Source organism: Diuraphis noxia, unplaced genomic scaffold (assembly GCF_037042655.1).
Source record: "Diuraphis noxia isolate RWA-SAM2 unplaced genomic scaffold, SU_Dnox_SAM2 contig0002, whole genome shotgun sequence".
Taxonomy (NCBI): domain Eukaryota; kingdom Metazoa; phylum Arthropoda; class Insecta; order Hemiptera; family Aphididae; genus Diuraphis; species Diuraphis noxia.
Window position 1 is genome coordinate 57,203,233 of NW_028301712.1, and position 19,489 is coordinate 57,222,721.

The window sequence follows — 19,489 nt, forward strand, 5'->3', positions numbered from 1 at the left end:
TTGATTTTTCTCATAAATCGATATAAATACCAAGCTATAGTTCCACTTTTTTTATCACATATTATTATCATTATACATATATAGCGCAGAAAAACTATGCACAACCTACAGTCTACAACTGTCAAAATCGTGATACAATCTACAAAAACCAAAATAATATATTTGCTACTATTTATTAATAATAATTTATAAATCGTTGAGTAAGTCACATATGTTGTGTTTTGTAATTATGTAACGCGTTTATATCTATATAAATACTTTAAGAACAAGTTAGCGTTTAAAAATACATCTAATATTGTATTGCATATTATGTTACGTGATTGCCAAGATGATTCACTTAGCGAGAGTACCTATACAATATAAATGTCATACCCAATATTACCTATATGATTATATTATTATAGTTCCACATTTATTTTTTGTCGTCTGTGACCAAGACGACGATGACACAACACATCGGTGGTACCTATTTATGTAGAGGAAGTAGTTTTGCAGTTGAGTATTACGACTATTGACACTTCAAAACTGGTTATTTTCGCGATATTTTTTTTTTCATATAGTCGCAACACAACGTACCCACTACCTATACTTTGTAACAGCCACATGCTTGGTTTAGCGTCCTGAACGTCTGCACGAGTGCCATCGGTGACTTTACCTATATATAGCCAATTTGGTTTTCAAAACATCATCATTCAACCGAGCAACACAGAACAGTCAACATGAAATTCGTAAGTATTTGGATAACAAAACACAAACAGTGTCATTTATTTGTAACCATGCATTTGTATTGTATACCAATATTTGCTGCCGTATATTACAATATACGAATAGCTCAGCTCATTAGTACACAATATATACACCGCACAGCCGTTTTTCGTTGGAGATGACAACATCTGACTAAATTTTTTTTTTTTTGTAGACATCAGCTTTAGTCGTTGTTTTGGTGGCCGTAGCCCTCGTTAGGGCCGAAAAAGAAGACGGCAAGACGCACAAACCCGAAAAACGCGGTATCGTCGCTGAACACGATTTCGATGCCGGGTTGGGTCATAGTTCCAGTCTAAGCTACGGTTCTGGTCTGGGATTGGGCTCCAGCATTGGCTTATCATCCGGATTGGCCTCTGGTTACTCAGCTTACGGTGGATCAGCTTATGGATCCTCATACGCTCCGGCTTACAGTGGTGTTGCAATAGCCGCCTCACCTGTATACAGCAGAGTCGCTGTCGCTGCTGCACCTGCATACAGCGGAGTCGCAGTCGCTGCTGCACCTGCATTCAGCGGAGTCGCAGTCGCTGCTGCACCTGCATACAGTGGAGTCGCAGTCGCTGCCGCTCCTTCCGCATACTCAGCTGCCCCAGCACCGACTGTCGGCCCATTGATCCCAATCTCCAAGGATATACACATCATCAACCGTCATGCCCAACACATTTCTGCCCCGTTCCCAGTTCCAGTGCAGAGGACCGTCGCCATCCCAGTGCCACACCCAGTCCCTTACCCAGTAGAACGTCCATATCCAGTCCGAGTTTCCGCCCCGTACCCAGTGCCAGTTGAGAGGCCTGTTCCATACCCAGTAGACAGACCGGTACCACAAGCAGTTCCCGCTCCCTACCCAGTCCCAGTCGTCCAGAATGTACCTGTACCAGTTTCCCGTCCAGTACCGGTTCCGGTTGTAAGACGCGTTCCTGTGCCGGTTGCCACACCAGTTGTTGTCCAAGCACCTCAGCCAATCGCTGTTGCTGCTTCAGCTCCTGCATACGGAGGATACGGTCTAGGAGCTTCCGCTAACGACGCCAGTTATGGATCCGCTTCTCTAGGATCTCTATCTTCGTACGGATCCGGTGTCTCTTCATACGGATCAGGTTTATCGTCATATGAATCTTACGGACCAGCACTTTCCGCTTCTTCATACGGATCTTACGGACCAGCACTCTCAGCTTCATCACATGGTTCATATGGACCAGCACTGTCGTCTGCTTCCTCATATGGGTCTTACGCATCAGCTTTGCCTTCTTCTTCATACGGATCTTATGGACCAGCTCATTCTTCTTCTTCATATGGATCTTACGGATCAGATATATCCTCCTCTTCGTATGGACACGGAAGCCATTCAAAATACGAAAGCGGTGGTTGGACTCCAATCGTAAAACGTAACTCTAATTAATTAAGAGACTAGTCTTCTGACATTGCTCAACTATCAAGTCAGAACCTGTTAAATTACTATTTTAAAATTGAATATTATTATGTTTTTATACTTAGATTACACTTTTTATATTTGAATAAAATGTTAATTGTACAATACAATTTGAATAAAATTTTATTAAAAAATAAACTCTATGTGTTTGTCTGAAATTAATGCAAGTTATAAAAATAATACGTAATTGTATACAGTCCTTGCGGGACATCCGCCCGGGTCAGCGTTCATGCTCAAATGACGTTAAATAACGAGGCCTATCTTAATATTACGTACTAGTGGATTCTAATTGGTCAGAATCCAGGGAAAAATTGGGACAGCATGTTAACATTTTGTCTATTGCAACACATAGCTTTGAGTAATACATTTTTGATTTTGCCTAGATATTCAATACAAAAAAAACCTTGGCGTAAAAGTGAATTAAAATAGTATAGTGTACATATTACTAAGCCAATACCGCACTACATACATTATGTACAATATATAATCGAATGCACAGAAAAACATTATTACTTTTTGTATATAAAATATGTATACTTACATAACTTACTCATAAGTAGGCGAATTATAACTTGTATTACGGTATCTACCTATATTGTAGGATGAAAGTTGAATGTAAATAAGTACAGTACCTATATTTAAGAAAATAAAGTATGGATATTGCAATTAGTTAATCTTTGAGGCGTACAGGGAATAAAGTTGAGTAACTTGCATAGAATTCCATAACTTTTTTTATCATCGAATAACTATGAACAAAGTAGGTACTCTTAAAAATGTTAATCACTCACAGGCATTTTCATAAATTCATTTCATTAACATAATAATAATTTCTGTAACTCTAGTACTCTACACCCTCAGTTATGCCTACTTAAACACAAATATGGTTTGCGATGAAACAAGTCATCAAAATGTTAATTCATTAAAAACTTATATATTAGTATGATTAGTAGTTAGTATAGTACACTTTAATTAAAGAGAACCAGTGATAATTAAAATAATTTACGGTGAAATAATCGTTATAAGAGTTAACGCATACTGCATAACTATACTAATTCTGAATCATGACTATTCATTTTTATGGTTTTATAAATAATGTAATAAATAATTATATTAAATAAACGAATAAGAAAAATAGCTAAATATGTTACACGCTACACGCATCTTTGATGAAATCAAATAAAACTGTTATGAATATGATTTAAAAAAAAATCAATTCATAATCATAATAATATTTATTAAATTATTAAAACATTAGCCATTAATCATTATACAACATTAAGTATTACTGTCAACTATTCAATTCAATCATAGAGTTAATATCATTATAAGATATTAGGTCTTTTGATTGTAAATATCTGTACCTATTGGTTTAAATAATATTTCATATAATTACTATTATCACAACTAAGAAACCCAATTTTAGGCACATTAAACCCAAAAAAAAGTGTTTCCGATATTTCCAATTGCATTTTGTTATGTATAATATACTAGGTACTAGGTAACTCATAGTTAATAGTTAATATTATAGATATAGTGCATACAGTTGTCTGTTATATCTTATATAATATGTTGTATTGTTATTATATATTATTGTTCCTATCTACTCATATATTTTTGCCCATAATATTATTTTAACTTTTGTAAAAATTGAATATTATTTACCAATTACCTATATCTAGTCAAAAATTGTATATAAATATAAATAGCTCGAAAAGAATCAAAGTTATAATATGTAAAAAAATACTGATACAAACATGGTGTTATGTTTAGATATTAAAGAAATTGAAATTGAAAATCGAAACATGTTTTTTACTAAAAAGTGACTTCAACGTTCAGACACAATTAAAACATAAAAAATATTGTAAAATAATTAGGTGTTCTAAAGATCCATTCATGATGTAATAAAAAATTTAAATATTGTACCAATATAACAGTTGTATATTATATTGTTACTAAGCTTATACAAAAAAGGTAAAATGCATGAATATTTAAAAAATATATAGTGTCATTACTGGGAACTGTCACTACTGGGTGGTTTCTTCCAACAACTCATTCATGTCATTGTAAATTAACACATATTCTTATTGTGCCTCAGGGTACAGATTGAATATTTCATATAAAAAAAACAAAAATATATATAGTTTCTATAAAATTACAGTCTATTTTTTCATTGTCTTAAGCTAATTAATTAAAGACTTTATAATTAAGTATGAAATTAATTTGACATTGAACAATTAGGTTGAGGATTTTTTGATAGTCATAAAAAATAATAAAAACTAAAAAAATAATTTATATATATTATTTATACGGAATTTCAAATTTTAGTATTAATTGTTTTTATTGTTAATCTATTTTTAAATAATGAATCATTTCAAAATAATATATAATATTGATTTGTATACTTGCGGAACTATACGACTGTTTTTATTTATTTTTTATTTATTATTATTTTTATTTTGAAAGTTTACAATCTATACAAACTAAGCACAATACTATACTGTTAAACACTTATTTATACGTATCCTGCCCTCTAAGCTCTAAGGTTTTAGATAATATGTTAATCATGAATTAATAAATAATATATTCTTGTATACAATTAAAACAGCAATATTTTAGAATATAACTTCCCATTTTCGTTCGGTTTAATAGTGATATAGGTAATATATAATTATTTTTATATTTAATCGCATTTGAAAAGTTATTCATACCACGATTCTTCAAAATATCTTTTTATAGATTCACGAGTTTTTCTTATACTTAGGAAATAACCGAAACTTACGTGCGAGTTTTAATACCTAAAATTGAAAAACAAAATATTTTTTTAAAAATATTTTAAGATATTTATGTATAATTTCTCAGAAAACTTAAAGCAATATAAATACATAGAAAAATATACTTAAAATTGTTGGCCAACTCTTCGCTCAAAATTGCTTTTCGTATAGGTACAACGATTTATCGTTGAATTCAAATTTAATACATTCATTAAATTTACAAAACATGACATTAGTGATTAGTTAATCATATATACCGACCTAACCCTTGGGCCGCGGACCACTTGTGGGCCCCAATCAGCATGGCACTGGGCCGTGAGCCATAGGTATAATATTATATATTATATATATAATATAATTAAGTTTTTTTCTAATAAAATTTTTTTTAAATTTTCTTAATTTTTTTATTCCTCATAACTATATATACATCATACATGTATATACATATGTATATAATATATATTATAGTTTTATGAAAACGTATATATGTATGCTATGGGTGGGCCTCAAATATTTTTTTACAAAATTAGTGGTCCGCGAAACTAAAAAGGTTGGGAACCGCTGAGTTAATGTAATTGAGGATAGGACAGCGTAAGCATTACTTACATCAGTTACATCTACAATATATGACCTACTCAAAACAAAGTACCCTTGAACTCTATTATACTATAAAATGACTAGGTAGTCTAGTTAATTTCTTAATATTTATTTATGTTTTGGACAAAATTCATTAATAACTAACATAACTAACATGGTATATTGGTGTATTGTATAAAATATATTTTATCGTTTTATATTTTATTCAATATACTCGTACATTCAATACAATATAGGTATTATATAATAGCGTATAGATTTGCAACTTTATTTCAATGAATAGTTTTTATTTATAAACTATAGTTTATAAGATACTGTGGCTCAGACACTCAGTTCCTACTTCCTACACAAAAGACAGTGAGATTCAATTCGTAAAAGTAGTTCAAAACTTGAATCTTATAATAGTGACTTATAAGGCTTACAAACCAGAACATACTGAATCTATTAAACGTCAATTTATAAATATGAAATTGAAATGTCACATAACTCATATTATTACTATTATATTATTTTTTTTCCGTATTAAATCACCACATGGGAGCCGAACTGTTTTAACATTGCTTAGGTCCAAAAACATTGCTTAGCTCCTTTACATTGCTTAGCTCCCTATTATATTATTTATACATAGAAAGTTCAACGATATTTCTGGATTATTTTCAAAATTAAAATTAAGACACTAGATAGGTTGATATATTTATTTAATTATAAGTAATAAATAATAATCGATTATGCAGATGTATATGTATACCATCATTTTTAGGACAAGTCTTTTTAATCTATAAAGTACCAAAAGCTAAAATAAAAACAAAACAAAGTCGTTGAATATATTATTTTTCAACTATATTAATCCTTATATATATATACAAAAGAACAGGTCTTTTTTATGTACCAATTTTATGACGGCGCTGTTTAACTTTTTACCAATTTTTTTTTCACAGAGTTGTTCCAAATCCCTTTTTGAGTGTCACCATGTCGCCCGATTTTCAAAATTTTGAATTTAAAGGATCGAATCAGCAAAAATAAATTTTTATGTGTAATTTGTTGATCTATATTCATTTAATAATAACAATAGCAGTCGACCGATAACGAGAAATAGAGTACGACACGCCCGACACGGTGGCCCGAGGGTTTCCATCTACCTATACTCTGACCTTTTTTTTGTGTGTGTATAATTTATCAACGATTTGATATGAATTTTTCCGAAGCTATATATTTTATGAGTTGTATAGAAAACACCGACTAGCTCAATTATTAAAGAAAATGCGTTATCTAAAAAAAAATAAATACATTTACTATCGAAATACGAAATAGAATCATTTGAAAATGATATTATTTTAGATTCTGAGCGGAGCGATGAATGTATTGATTTTACCATGATGTGTGTTTTTATTTTTATTTTTTTTTTTTGTGTCTGTCATCACGTTTTGGGGCAGTAAAAGTGCATCGATTTCAAAAATCGAAAATCAGTATCTCGTTCGATCAGAAAGTGAATCTAGTTGGTACTTTTTTTTTTTTTTTTTTTGGGGGGGGGGGGTTAAAAGCAAAAAATTCTTAATACTTTTCTAAATAAACGAGATAAACAAACAAAAAATTAAGGGAAAAACGGGAAATTTTACGCACAATCAGTTTTCGACAAAATCTTTTTTGGTTTTTGATGTAACTTTAAAACAAATGACCATAGATGCATGAAATTTTTAACGAATGTTTATATAAGTATATTCTATCCATCAAGCAATTTTCAAAATTGTTCGACTTAAGTTGAATTATTCATAGGTATTTGTAATTTTCAATCATTATTAGTTTTTTTTAAATTAATATCGATAAAAATTTATTTGTTGAGTAGAAAAGCTTGAAAATTTAATACAAAGCGCCTAACATATTGTTACAATAGCAATTGAAAATTAAAAAGAAATTGTTACATTTTTGTTTCTAAACATTTAAAGTTTGAATTTTGACAAAATACGTAAAAATCTTGAAAATTCACAAATTATTTTAAGCTAGAAATTCATAAAAAATTTTATTTTTAAATCTAAGATTTGAGAATTTAATACAAGATTTCTTACAAGTTTGTCAATCTTTATCATAAAAAAATGTCCACCGGAAATTCAAATTAAATGTTTATGAGCATTTGAAATTTAAATTTTTACAATATTGGATTTTCACTGGATTTTAAATTTAGCAATTTTCTTATTTTGGCGTAACTCTAAAACAAATGACCACAGATACTTGAAATTTTCACTGAATTTATATATAGGTATTTTCTATATTTGATACAATTTTAAAAATATTTAGATTTGTTTTGAGCTGTTTACTGACATTTAAATTTTTCAACTTTTTAATTTTTTTTTTTATAATTAATATCGATAAAAATTTATATGTTGAGTAGATAAGCTTGAAAATTTAATACAAGCCAGCTTCTTACACATTGTAACAATAGCAGTTGAAAATATGAATTTTTTTATAAGCATTTAAAGTTCAAATTTTAACTAAATACGTAAAAATTACGGCAATGTTTAAATTATCTTAAATAGAAATTAATAAAAGTTTTTCTTTTTAGATCTAAGATTTGAAAATTAAATATAAGGCTCATATTTTTACAATAGCAGTTGAAAAATAAAAGAAGTACATAGTCACAATTTTTTTTTTACAAGCATTCAAATTTTAATTTTGACAACATACGTAAAAATCACGAAAATTCGCAAATTATTTTCAGCTAGAAATTCATAAAAATTGTTTTTTTTTTTAAATCTAAGATTTGAAAATGTTTAATAATCTATAATATATCCTAGGCAGATAAACCGTCTCCGCCCAGACTTGTTTTTCGTATACAATGATATAATATCATTGGATTTAAATTTAATTTCATCCATTGCAGTAACCCACTTGTAAACTACTGTTCAGCAGAGCGATATCCACGACTTACCCGCTTTTTTTTTGTTTTATTTATAATTCAGCTACTTCTACTATTTAGCACTTGATAGCATTAATAAGTAAAATAATTTTTTTTTTTAAAACACAGCAATGCGCCATGCGTATTGATTTAACAATTTCATTTTGAGAAAGCAAAAACTACACACGTGTGAAGCTGGGTAATATTCAGATAGTATTATATAAAACATACATTTTAATTAAATTAATAACAATAATAGTTATACAATTATACAGTTATACTCATCTTTTTATAACACTCAGTATTTGAATGTTTACTCGAGTAGTCAAGTCGATTAAATTAACAGATGTTCATCGATCTATTATACGACAAATCAAACTAGGTATATCTTTTATGTTTACTAGCACAATGTTATAAGACTAAAAATATTATATGGATATATTAGATCATCAGTAACGAATCAAGCGGGATACTTTTGTGGGATTATAAGAAGGTACCCATGGTGACATTTAAAACTAAATGGTAATAGCAAACGTTGTATTTGCATTAGGACACAATTCGTTTACCCTTCAGGTGTAATCCGATAAGAACAAAAAAGGACCTCGTGGTGACATAACCGCCGGGAAATTGAAATTTTCACGGTTTCATAAAGCTTTATTCCGTGGTTGTTTATAATGTCCACAGTAAAAATAGCAATACCGTAGTTTTCCTATAGACATCATCGGGAAAGGTACATTATGAGGTTACAAGTAAGTAGACAATTTTTTTTCAGTTTATATTTCGTAAATAACAATGCATTTTGCTGTAGTAAAATCAATTTTGTACTGAAATTTCACTAAACAGTATAATGTTCGTTATTATTGTTTTGATTAATTTAATGGAAATACTACGAGTACAGTTATAATTTATCCAACAAATATTATTTTAGTTTTTGAAACTTTGGTAATTAGGTAATTCTAGTTTTTCTTTTATGGTTTTTTTTATATAATTTGTATGTAAAACTGGACGTTTCAAGAGCAATCTACACCAATTGATTCATTTAATACTAAAATGCTATTTTAGAATACCATATCAACATTTTAAAATGTTTTAATCATTTTACATTTGAATAAAAACATATGTTATAAATTTCATATTTCTAAGTTCTAAGCAAAATATTATTTGAAATATTTCAATAAAGAAAAAAATTGAATTTTGGATGATTAGTTAAGTAGTTATAACATAATTATTTAGAGTTTTAATGAGCAAAGTAACTAACCTGGTGATTAAATAATTTTCAAGAGACCTATTTACCAGTTGCCTCTACATTAAGATTATCTATTTAATTTTTAATTTTTGTAAGAAATGTACAATCTATTCTTATCAAGAACAATAAGAAAATGTGTACAGAGTAATTTACATGAATATTGAATATTTAGAGGGAAGAAGCAACTCATTAGTGACTATAACTATTTTAAGTATCTATTGTTTTTTTTTAATTTTAAATTTTTTTGGTTAGTCAAGTTAAGCTATTTTAAATTTGTGATAGAATGTTCTGACACCCCGATAATTTATGAACATTTTTTTATTTAAATTAATAAAGGAATATTGACAATCTCATATCTTTTTAATACATAACACAGGGTAATACCATAATCACATTGGACCTATTATCTTTATATTAGTACACAAAATTCAATAACTCCTGAGGAAGTACTCATTCATCCTTGGATTCTGATACGTAATCAATTTTCGAAAATAATAATCCACTAAATATTTAGCAGTAGAAGTAAGAGGATCATATTTTAAAACAGAAGTTTGTAGCTTTAGAGAATATTTCTTTAGTAAAATAAACTTTTCCTAAAATTTTAAAATATGGTCTTAACTTTTAAGTATAATATAGTAATAAGTATATTTAAAAATTAAAAATTAGGATTTTTAATAACTGCATTATTAAAGAAAAATGGTTCATGCTCAGTGAATCATTTTATAAAATAAATATTAGATACTTTGTTTGGATAATAATATTTTAAATTACGTATTAGTGTATTAGCTACGTTATGTTTACAATTTAAAAAAAATGTACATGCGTACAAGTCGTAAGTAAAATATATGCTGTCATTTAAAAAAGTAATTACTTATTCTAATATGATAAATTGATGACGATAGATAATGTGAATAGTGTAATCTTTTTCCAAATAAGTTGTTTTGTATGGTAAATAAATGCGTATATGTTTTTTTTTTAATGTTTAGAGTTTTTGAAATAATGAGCGTTATTCGAAAAAAGAATCAGTCAGTATTATGAGATTGTGTGATAACTTTTAGGATTAATAGGTATTTATATTAATTTTAATATTTAATGTTAATATAAAATTTGTATTTGATGTTGGTGCGGTCATTATGTTTGGATTTTCAAAAACAAAAACATGAAATAAGTAATACTACTAATAAGTAAGATGTTTTGAAAATATCCTCTGATAGTTTTTATTCTCGTTTGAATGATTAGCTTTGCTGTGCGTGGTCAATTAATCCGTTAAGTATAATATGATTAGGTATAATAAAATTGTCAGTGAATTAGTGAAGTGTTAAAAGTTACTCGAGTCACCCAGATTAGAGATTGACCTTCAATTCTTATTTACTTTTATTAATTTTTCTTCCTCGTTTTTAATACCGTACCGGTCGTTATGTAAGCAGCTACAATTCGTTTTGAGCGTACGAAAACGTAAAACGACCCGTAAACAATATTGTTTAAAGTGAATTCTTTCAACTATAATAGATTGCCGATGGCATTGAATACAATTGAAATTACGTTGGACGCATCTCGATAAAAATAAAAATGAAAATCATTATTATTGTTTTAATGTATTTACAACTGAAACATAAACCAAAACATTGCAGTCGTGTATACCTATACCTGAAACCAAACCGTCGGACCGATATTGCTTTTAATTCTGATGGATTTATGATATTTGTGTGCTTTAAATTGCACTCGATTCATGTTTGAATTCAGTTGAAAGTTTACAAGTATTATATGAAAGCACACGATAAAAAAATCATTATATATTCGATTAATGCTGTAGTAACTTACCTATATCGAGCCAATAATAAATGTATAATGTACATAATAATATAATATTATACGTATCTAGCTAATAATTTAATAGGAATAATAAATAAATATATTGTACAAGACTTAAACCTGCACATAATTCTTAAAACATATAAAACATAATTTTGTCCACAGGTATTGTATATATGCCTGTTGACATTTGTCAACAACGTTTGGTGCCACGATGAAGTTCATGTTAAGAATGGTAACCACACCACCATAACTAAAGAATCAAATACAAGAAAACGAGGTATCGGTCATTACAATCCGATGGGGTGGGGTGCCCATGGAGTTGGTTCGTATGGAGTGCCCACCACGCCGGTACAAGGATACGGAGTATCTACGATGCCGGTGCAAGGATATGGAGTGTCTGCTGTGCCGGTGCAGGGATACGCGGTGGTACAGCAAACTGAACGACCAGTACCATATCCGGTGCCGTATCCGGTGACATACGACCGACCGGTTCCGTATCCGGTGTCATACGATCGGCCGGTACCGTACCCTGTGCAGGTGGACAGACCGTTCCCATATCCAGTGCACGTGGACCGCCCGCTGCCGTATCCGGTGCAGGTGGAGAAACCACTGCCGTACCCTGTGCATGTGGACCGGCCGGTGCCGTATCCGGTGCAAGTAGAGAAGCCGTTGCCGTATCCGGTGGACCGACCCGTTCCGTATCCAGTGCAAGTTGACAAACCTCTACCGTACCCGGTGCACGTGGACCGGCCGGTGCCGTATCCGGTGCACGTTCCCTACAAAGTGTCTGTACCGGTGGACCGGCCATATCCGGTGAAAGTGCCTGTCCCTACACCATACCCGGTCGACAGGCCGGTTCCTTATCCCGTTCAGGTGGCTGTCAAGGTTCCAGTGGTACAGCAGGTACCAGTCGAGGTGTCCCGGCCTTATCCCGTACTGGTGCAGCAACCAGCGGCGGTGATGGTGCAACAGCAACCTGTTCTTTGGCAGAAGGTTTCGGCGCCACAACCATATCCGGTATACGTGACGGCACAGCCACCGACGCAGTGGCAGAAGCAGCCTACATATTACTCAACCGTGGACAACAGCAAAAACTATATCGGCATGCCCGTGTACAATGGAGGTAACCAGCCCGGTTACCAACGTGGTCAATACCCATCCGGTTATAGCATCGGTGTGAACCACGCTCTTATCGGGCTTGGCGTTGGTGGCCGCGGCCAGGGTGGGACAGGTAGGACAGGTGGAACAGATGGGACCGGTGGGACCGGCTTCATCGGAGGAGCGGCAGGCAGCCTGTTAGGAGCGGCGTACAACGTGATGCAAGCGTTGATATCTCCTGGTGGCAGCGTCAATGGTTACGCGACCGGACACAACGACTATCTGGGGCCCAAGACTACAGGATTCACAACTGTCATCAACAAATGAACAATGCCCATCGTATATATAGAAAACGAGTGGCACGAGGTGGTGCATACTAACTATAGCTCACCCCATTGCTATATATTTCAATATACCAATTAAACAATTATAAAATAAATAACAATACACAACAATTTTTATTATTTTGTATTTCATCTTCATTCCCAAGTAGGTACGATATTGGTACAGAATGTTATGTTATGTTGAAAATCAATTTACCGATCGAGGATCACTCGCATATTGTAATGTACAAAAATCGTACGTCCTTCACCACGTGGCCAGCGCATTAGAAATATGTGTGGTCGGAGACCTCAGAATATCGATACGATTCGTGGCATTCGTCGATCGATCTGCTTGCGCTTACAGGGGTCATAGTCCATAGGTATTATAATATCATTATAGTATTATTATACTCGTTACATAATAATTATTGCTGTATCACGGTGCATTTTAAAAATTCATTCTCGAATTCGGCGGTCATGAGTGCCTTCACGGCTTTACTGTATTATAGAGTATCACGATTTTTGTATACTTAATATTTTTTAATCACATTAATGCACATTCCTTGGTACCACGCGAAGTTAAAACGAGAGATGAGGACCTGTTTAGGCCTACGCGATCAATCATCACTGCACGTGCAGTAAGCGAAGCACTCGAAATATACATTGTTTGTCCAAGTTGATCGAAAAGAAATAAAGAATCCACCTATTTGGCGCATTATTATATGTGATGACCGACACTATTTCGAGTTAGAGTGTGTATATTATATATTATATATATATATATATATATATTTGTAGCGTTTAAAAATACAAATATTTTAACTATAAAATTGTATTATAAATTATAATATCGAATAGTGTATACACATAAAATGAATTTTTCCTAGACAAGTGTCGTGTATATATACTCGAATATAGTAGAAAATAGAAGTAGTAAAATAAGTAAGTCCTGAACCATACTGATCATACATTATGAATGGCAAAATTTAATATTTATTAGACTAGGCATATTTTGATATACTTACTAGTAAAAAAAATGTATCTGTAATAATTTACTTATTATGTTTCTAACGGCAGTAAAACATCTTAATTTCGTATATTTTAATACTGTAGTATACATATTAAATAGGAATAGGGTTTTGGAGGTTTCAACAGTTTCTTCACACTTTTGTCAAACTCGAAGTCTATTATTATTGAATAAAAATTATGGTACATCACCTTCATACCTACCTATCGCATACGATCGTTCCGAAAAAATTATTATACACGCACACACATATATACCTACCTATACTGGATTACTCAACTATACATGACCTATAATATACATTGTCGGTTACTTTTTACGTACTTGCGTACAATCACAATTGCAATATTTTTCCCATCGCGTGTTGTGGGAAATTGGTCCACGATAATTCACACAAACACACATTGATTTAGCAACACAGTACCTAATCATTTGCCTAGAAAATTCTATTAGGTTTCCATGTGAACAGCAATCATAACTTTGCTGTCGTGTGGATAGTGAAGGTTAAACGAAGTGTGTGCGACGGCTTAATGAATTTTAATATTCGACGGTGGTTAATAAAAGCAGCAATACAATTTTTTTGAATAAACATTTTATTGCATATTATATAAATATAAATATAGTTTAAATAACTTTTTATCATTTGATTTCATATTATATAAATAAATATTTTAGGAATTATGTAGGTTAAATCTATAGTAATTAGTAAAAGAACCTATCTAAAGTATGTATTTTTTCTTTTTACATTATTTCATTCTAGAAACTAGACTTTTTTTTGGACATTTATTTTGAGTGAACTGATGTCGAAGGAATCACGACATATTATTATATTACCACGTAAAACACAATGCTATCATCATCTTTAACTAGCGTATAGCAATAATTATACAATAATTATTTTAGTTAGTAATTTGAAATGTTACAATACACATATAACAACTCATTTTGTCATGTTTATAATTTTATAAATATGGCGCATGATCGCACCATATTTGAGTTTTGAATCCAAAAAAGAATAATAAAATTAGTATAGAGCTATTTAGTAATATTTTAATTTAATTTTTTATATAATCGGAAAAAAATTAAAAATTAAGGAAAACAGCAATTTCACGCAAAACCAGTTTTTTTTGTAAAAAACAAAGTTGATTTTGTTTTTTTTTGGCGTTAGTGTGTAACTCTGCAGTAAAAAATAACCGTAGTTACTTAAAATTGTCATCAAATTTTGATGTTAGAATTTAATTTACAAGGTATATATTATAATATTTTAATGGTATTTATAGACATATTGATTTTTTTTTTCTATTAATGTGGATAAACATTTTTTTACTTGGTTAGAAAGTTTGAAAACTGAATACAAAATTCCTGATAGTATTTTCATGCATAAATAAAAAAATATTGAAAAAATATTGTCAATATTTTTTATAAGCGTTTAAAGACAGAATTTTAAAACATTTGTTAAAATCATGAAAACTTGGAAATTATTTTGTACCTAATTGAAAATTTATAAAATGTTCAATTTTATAGTTAAGAATTAAAAATTTAAAACAAAGTTGTTACATCAAAAGTAGTCCATACTGTAAAAAAAAATAATTAATACAGTTTTTTTAAATAAATATTTTTGCTTTAAATTTGCTCAAAATTACTATCAATTAAATTAAGACTAAAATTTTTATTTATTTTATAGTCATTTTTCTAACAACAACTGATATTTTTGTAAATTGTTCAACATTAAGTCTATCAATCGCGTCAAAACGACCTTTTCATATACTTATAGCACTCAATATATATATACGGTTGATTTCAATTGGTCATTTTTAGGGTTGATAGTTTTTTCTTGCACATTTTTTGATTTTTTGTCGATTTGTTCAGCAATGGGTCCTTGGTTTGTGCTAAGTTCAAATTTTGTGTTTTCAGCGATTTCCAAACTCTTGTTGAATAAAAATGAGGCATTTTCTAATTTTAATAAAGATTGAGTGATAAAGCCAAAGTTAAATTTTATATAAATTAACCATGTCATTTTATATATATTTATATTTTTAAATAAAGCTATAACATTCTTTATCGATTTGTCAGAACTTTCGTCTAAAGAAAAAACCGCCGATTTTATGAGGTTGAATTTATTACTCGTAGCATATGCATTATATGGCTTCTAACCATGTTTCGGGTAAGTATATGGGTAGAGGCAAAGTTAATCCTGGAAATAGTTCTCGAAATTTGAACACACGACTAGGAGCTTTTAAAAATACTTTTTTCATACAACTTACTATATTAAACTAATAAAGCCTGATTGTTTCACACAATCTGTGAAAACCGTGTGCTACATATTTTACCAGTGGTATGCGCAGGGGGTATGATGATGGGGGATATATCCCCCATGGGCTTTTTTTTAGTCTTCAAATATGACTGAATTTTGGATCTCTAATTTTTTTTTTTTGTATAATTATAAAGATTGAAAATAATACATTTTTATACACGACATCCCCCCCTCACACATACCAAATTCCTGGGCACACCACTGCATGTTACATGTACCTATAATAATTGTGTACCTATCATTATATTTGGATACAATACAGTTAAAGAATCGGCAGTTTTCACCATGCATATGGCGCAGCATCAGTTAAAAATAAAAAACTTTATTATATTAAATTTGATCTCGTTTGGCCAAAGCATGTATATTTTTTAAAGCTAATACTTTTAGTATTTTTGTATGGCGATGAAACGAGTTGTAACGAAGTTTACCATAAAACGTGAATTTTTTGCGTTTTCTTAGTTAAAACATGTAGATAATATGCAATTATATTCATTTTTTTCAAAATATGCAAAAATATGCAAAAAAAAAATACCAGCATTTACCTCATAATTAAATTGATTCATGGACATTATTATCAAAATTAGTAATAAGATGTTGCATAAAATATGCCAATAATGTGCATATAAATGATAAATCCTAGCTCTAGTAACGTTTCATAAAAGTACTAATACTGTCATAAAAAGTTGGCCACAGCCTACCTTATAATTCATTTAAAATGTAGATTAAAATCAAAATTTTAAATTCAAGACTTTTTTTTAAATAAAACAACAATATTTGGTTAAATGACTATAACTATCACTTATCAGTAATTTTAATTTTTATAAATGTTGACGAAATTCAATTGGATAAAAACATATTTCAATAGCTGAAGGTAAAAAATTATATGCCATTTGTTTCATTAGTGGCCATAAAATTAACACAATTATTGGTACACTGATCCTAAAATACAAAATATTTTATTTTAAGTTCAACTAAATTTAGGCTATTCAATATGTGATTGATGAACATGTGCGTAACACGGTAATACTTGTAATGCATAAATATAATACGTGTTATTAATCACCGTTGTTATCGGCGCGCGGCGGTCATTATTAATCGAGAGTCACGATAATGTCGCCCACGGTTCATAAGGTCCATCAACAGTATACGGTACCTATAGCGTTTATGCATTTATACTTTGTATAATAATATCGAATATCGATCCATAAAAGGGAAACTGTGCTATTGTAGTATACGAGTATTTAGTATAGGTGGTACCAATGGCTACTGAAAGATATTTTTCTTAAGGATAAACAAACATCAACAGTCAAATATTGTTACATATACCATACATTATTTATAAAGTGTATACGAATGAAAATTATTGCCACAACAAGGGGTTACACCTTGCACAATATGGGAATTGTGTACCTCACAAAAATAAAAGCTTTTTTCTACTATATTTTGAAGAAATATTATAATTAATTTCAAAAATGTTGTACTATAAATGTACTGTGTATTTAAGAATATAATAGGTATACTTTATGCTGTTATGATCTCAGCTATAACATAATAATATTATGAAATAATCTTTAGCTTATTGTATATGGTATCTATAGAATAGCCAACAGGTCACAGATACGTAGTTATTTATGGCACAATAATCATAATACTATTTTATTATATATTGACGAAATAACTTCGAACACAGGGTTACGACGTTTTTCTGGGTAGAATATACGTACATATAAGCACTCACATATATGAAGATGCGTTACTTACTAATATCTGCAGTAATAATGTAATTTATCAACATGGAACCAGTAAACGAAGTACGTGTTATTTTGTCTGAAAGAAAAAAACTTTACTCGTGGTAATAGAATTCAAATATTGTTTAATTAATAAACGAAAAGATAATTTGATGAAATGAAGATGTTCCAGAAAAATGTGTTCAGCAACTATATCCTAACAAAATCGAATTACACAGTTCTATGAACAAATGGAGATCACAAACATGAAAAAGAAGACAAAATTGAGCTATAGGTATTTAATAACTGTGCAGAGCAGAGCACACACGAAGTAGCTATATCAATATATTAATTATTAATAACACTTAGTTTGAGCAAAATTAAATCACATTGAATTTTTTTTTTATTACAATCACTAAATTAAATTACACCTAATTTGGTAACTTTGCATGAATTTTTACGACTTTACGAACAATCGTGCATATATCTAACACAAAATGTATATTCTATTGTCCCATTAAAACGTACACAATCGTATTATGAAAAAGGTAAAATGTGCGCAATCGTGTTTTACTGGGTTTTTTTTAGCTAATGGCAGCATGCAATGTGGTCTATGAATGCGAGCGTATTAACGTGCACCGTACACAAATCGTGGTCAAGATGTCTATGGACATAATTGTATAATTGTGAGGATCTGACTGAATACAATGTAATATAACGATTGGTACTAATGCATTATCATTCAATATTTATTGTACCTACTACATACGAGTTGTGTATAATATGATAATACTCAATAATAATAGGTAATAGTCGTATAGGTTTCGAAAACACCATAACCTGAAGCCAAGAAGACATGATTGTCTGTAAAATCACTGTAATTTTTTGTTTCATTCAATATTTTTTTTGTCAATGGTTACCACATTTTCTGACCGGACCAAAGCTGAATGGTCAAAAGGCCGTGTTATAGCTAGTGATAATAACGCGCCGTGACTGTAAGAAAAATGATATTAATAAGTAGGTATGTGCACACTACAATGTCTGATCGCCATATCAGGCTAGATATTATACTTTAATAATGTATACATGCAGCGTGGACTCTATATACTCGAAGGCGTGTGCATATAAACATTGTATTTTTTCATAGAAACGCGTTGCAGCTTGCAGTACCTATACCTCTAACGTATAATAGGACGATGGTAATGACAATAATAGCACGGGCATGATATCGTGTATACGTCTGAGGGCGATGATGCAATCTGGACGAGAGAGAACGAACCGTGAAGTAACAATGCCGGGGCCACGCGCTGGAAGAGACCGAAGCGCTGCGGCAGAGGTCAACCGGGAGCGAGCGGTGAACGGCCCCGCGCGCGTGTTGGGAAATGTCCCTTGGACTGCAGTAAAGTACACCGACACAGTGGAAGTATATACAACAATATATTGTATACACTACACAGTATGCGTTGCACTGAACATCATCCCCACCCAGCCAC

At 30.8% G+C, this 19,489-nt stretch overlaps 2 protein-coding genes across 2 annotated transcripts; both read left to right on the forward strand.

The window, feature by feature from the left end:
* Window positions 1–567: 567 nt before the first annotated feature.
* LOC107173694 (uncharacterized) lies at window positions 568–2,326 on the forward strand. Its single transcript, XM_015524322.2, has 2 exons — window positions 568–728; window positions 920–2,326. The coding sequence occupies exons 1-2, from the start codon at window positions 720–722 to the stop codon at window positions 2,156–2,158; spliced, it is 1,248 nt and encodes a 415-aa protein (XP_015379808.2). The 5' UTR covers window positions 568–719; the 3' UTR covers window positions 2,159–2,326.
* Window positions 2,327–9,162: 6,836 nt separating this feature from the next.
* LOC107173689 (uncharacterized) lies at window positions 9,163–13,060 on the forward strand. The gene is made up of 2 exons (XM_015524317.2): window positions 9,163–9,195; window positions 11,670–13,060. The coding sequence occupies exons 1-2, from the start codon at window positions 9,184–9,186 to the stop codon at window positions 12,930–12,932; spliced, it is 1,275 nt and encodes a 424-aa protein (XP_015379803.2). The 5' UTR covers window positions 9,163–9,183; the 3' UTR covers window positions 12,933–13,060.
* Window positions 13,061–19,489: the final 6,429 nt, after the last annotated feature.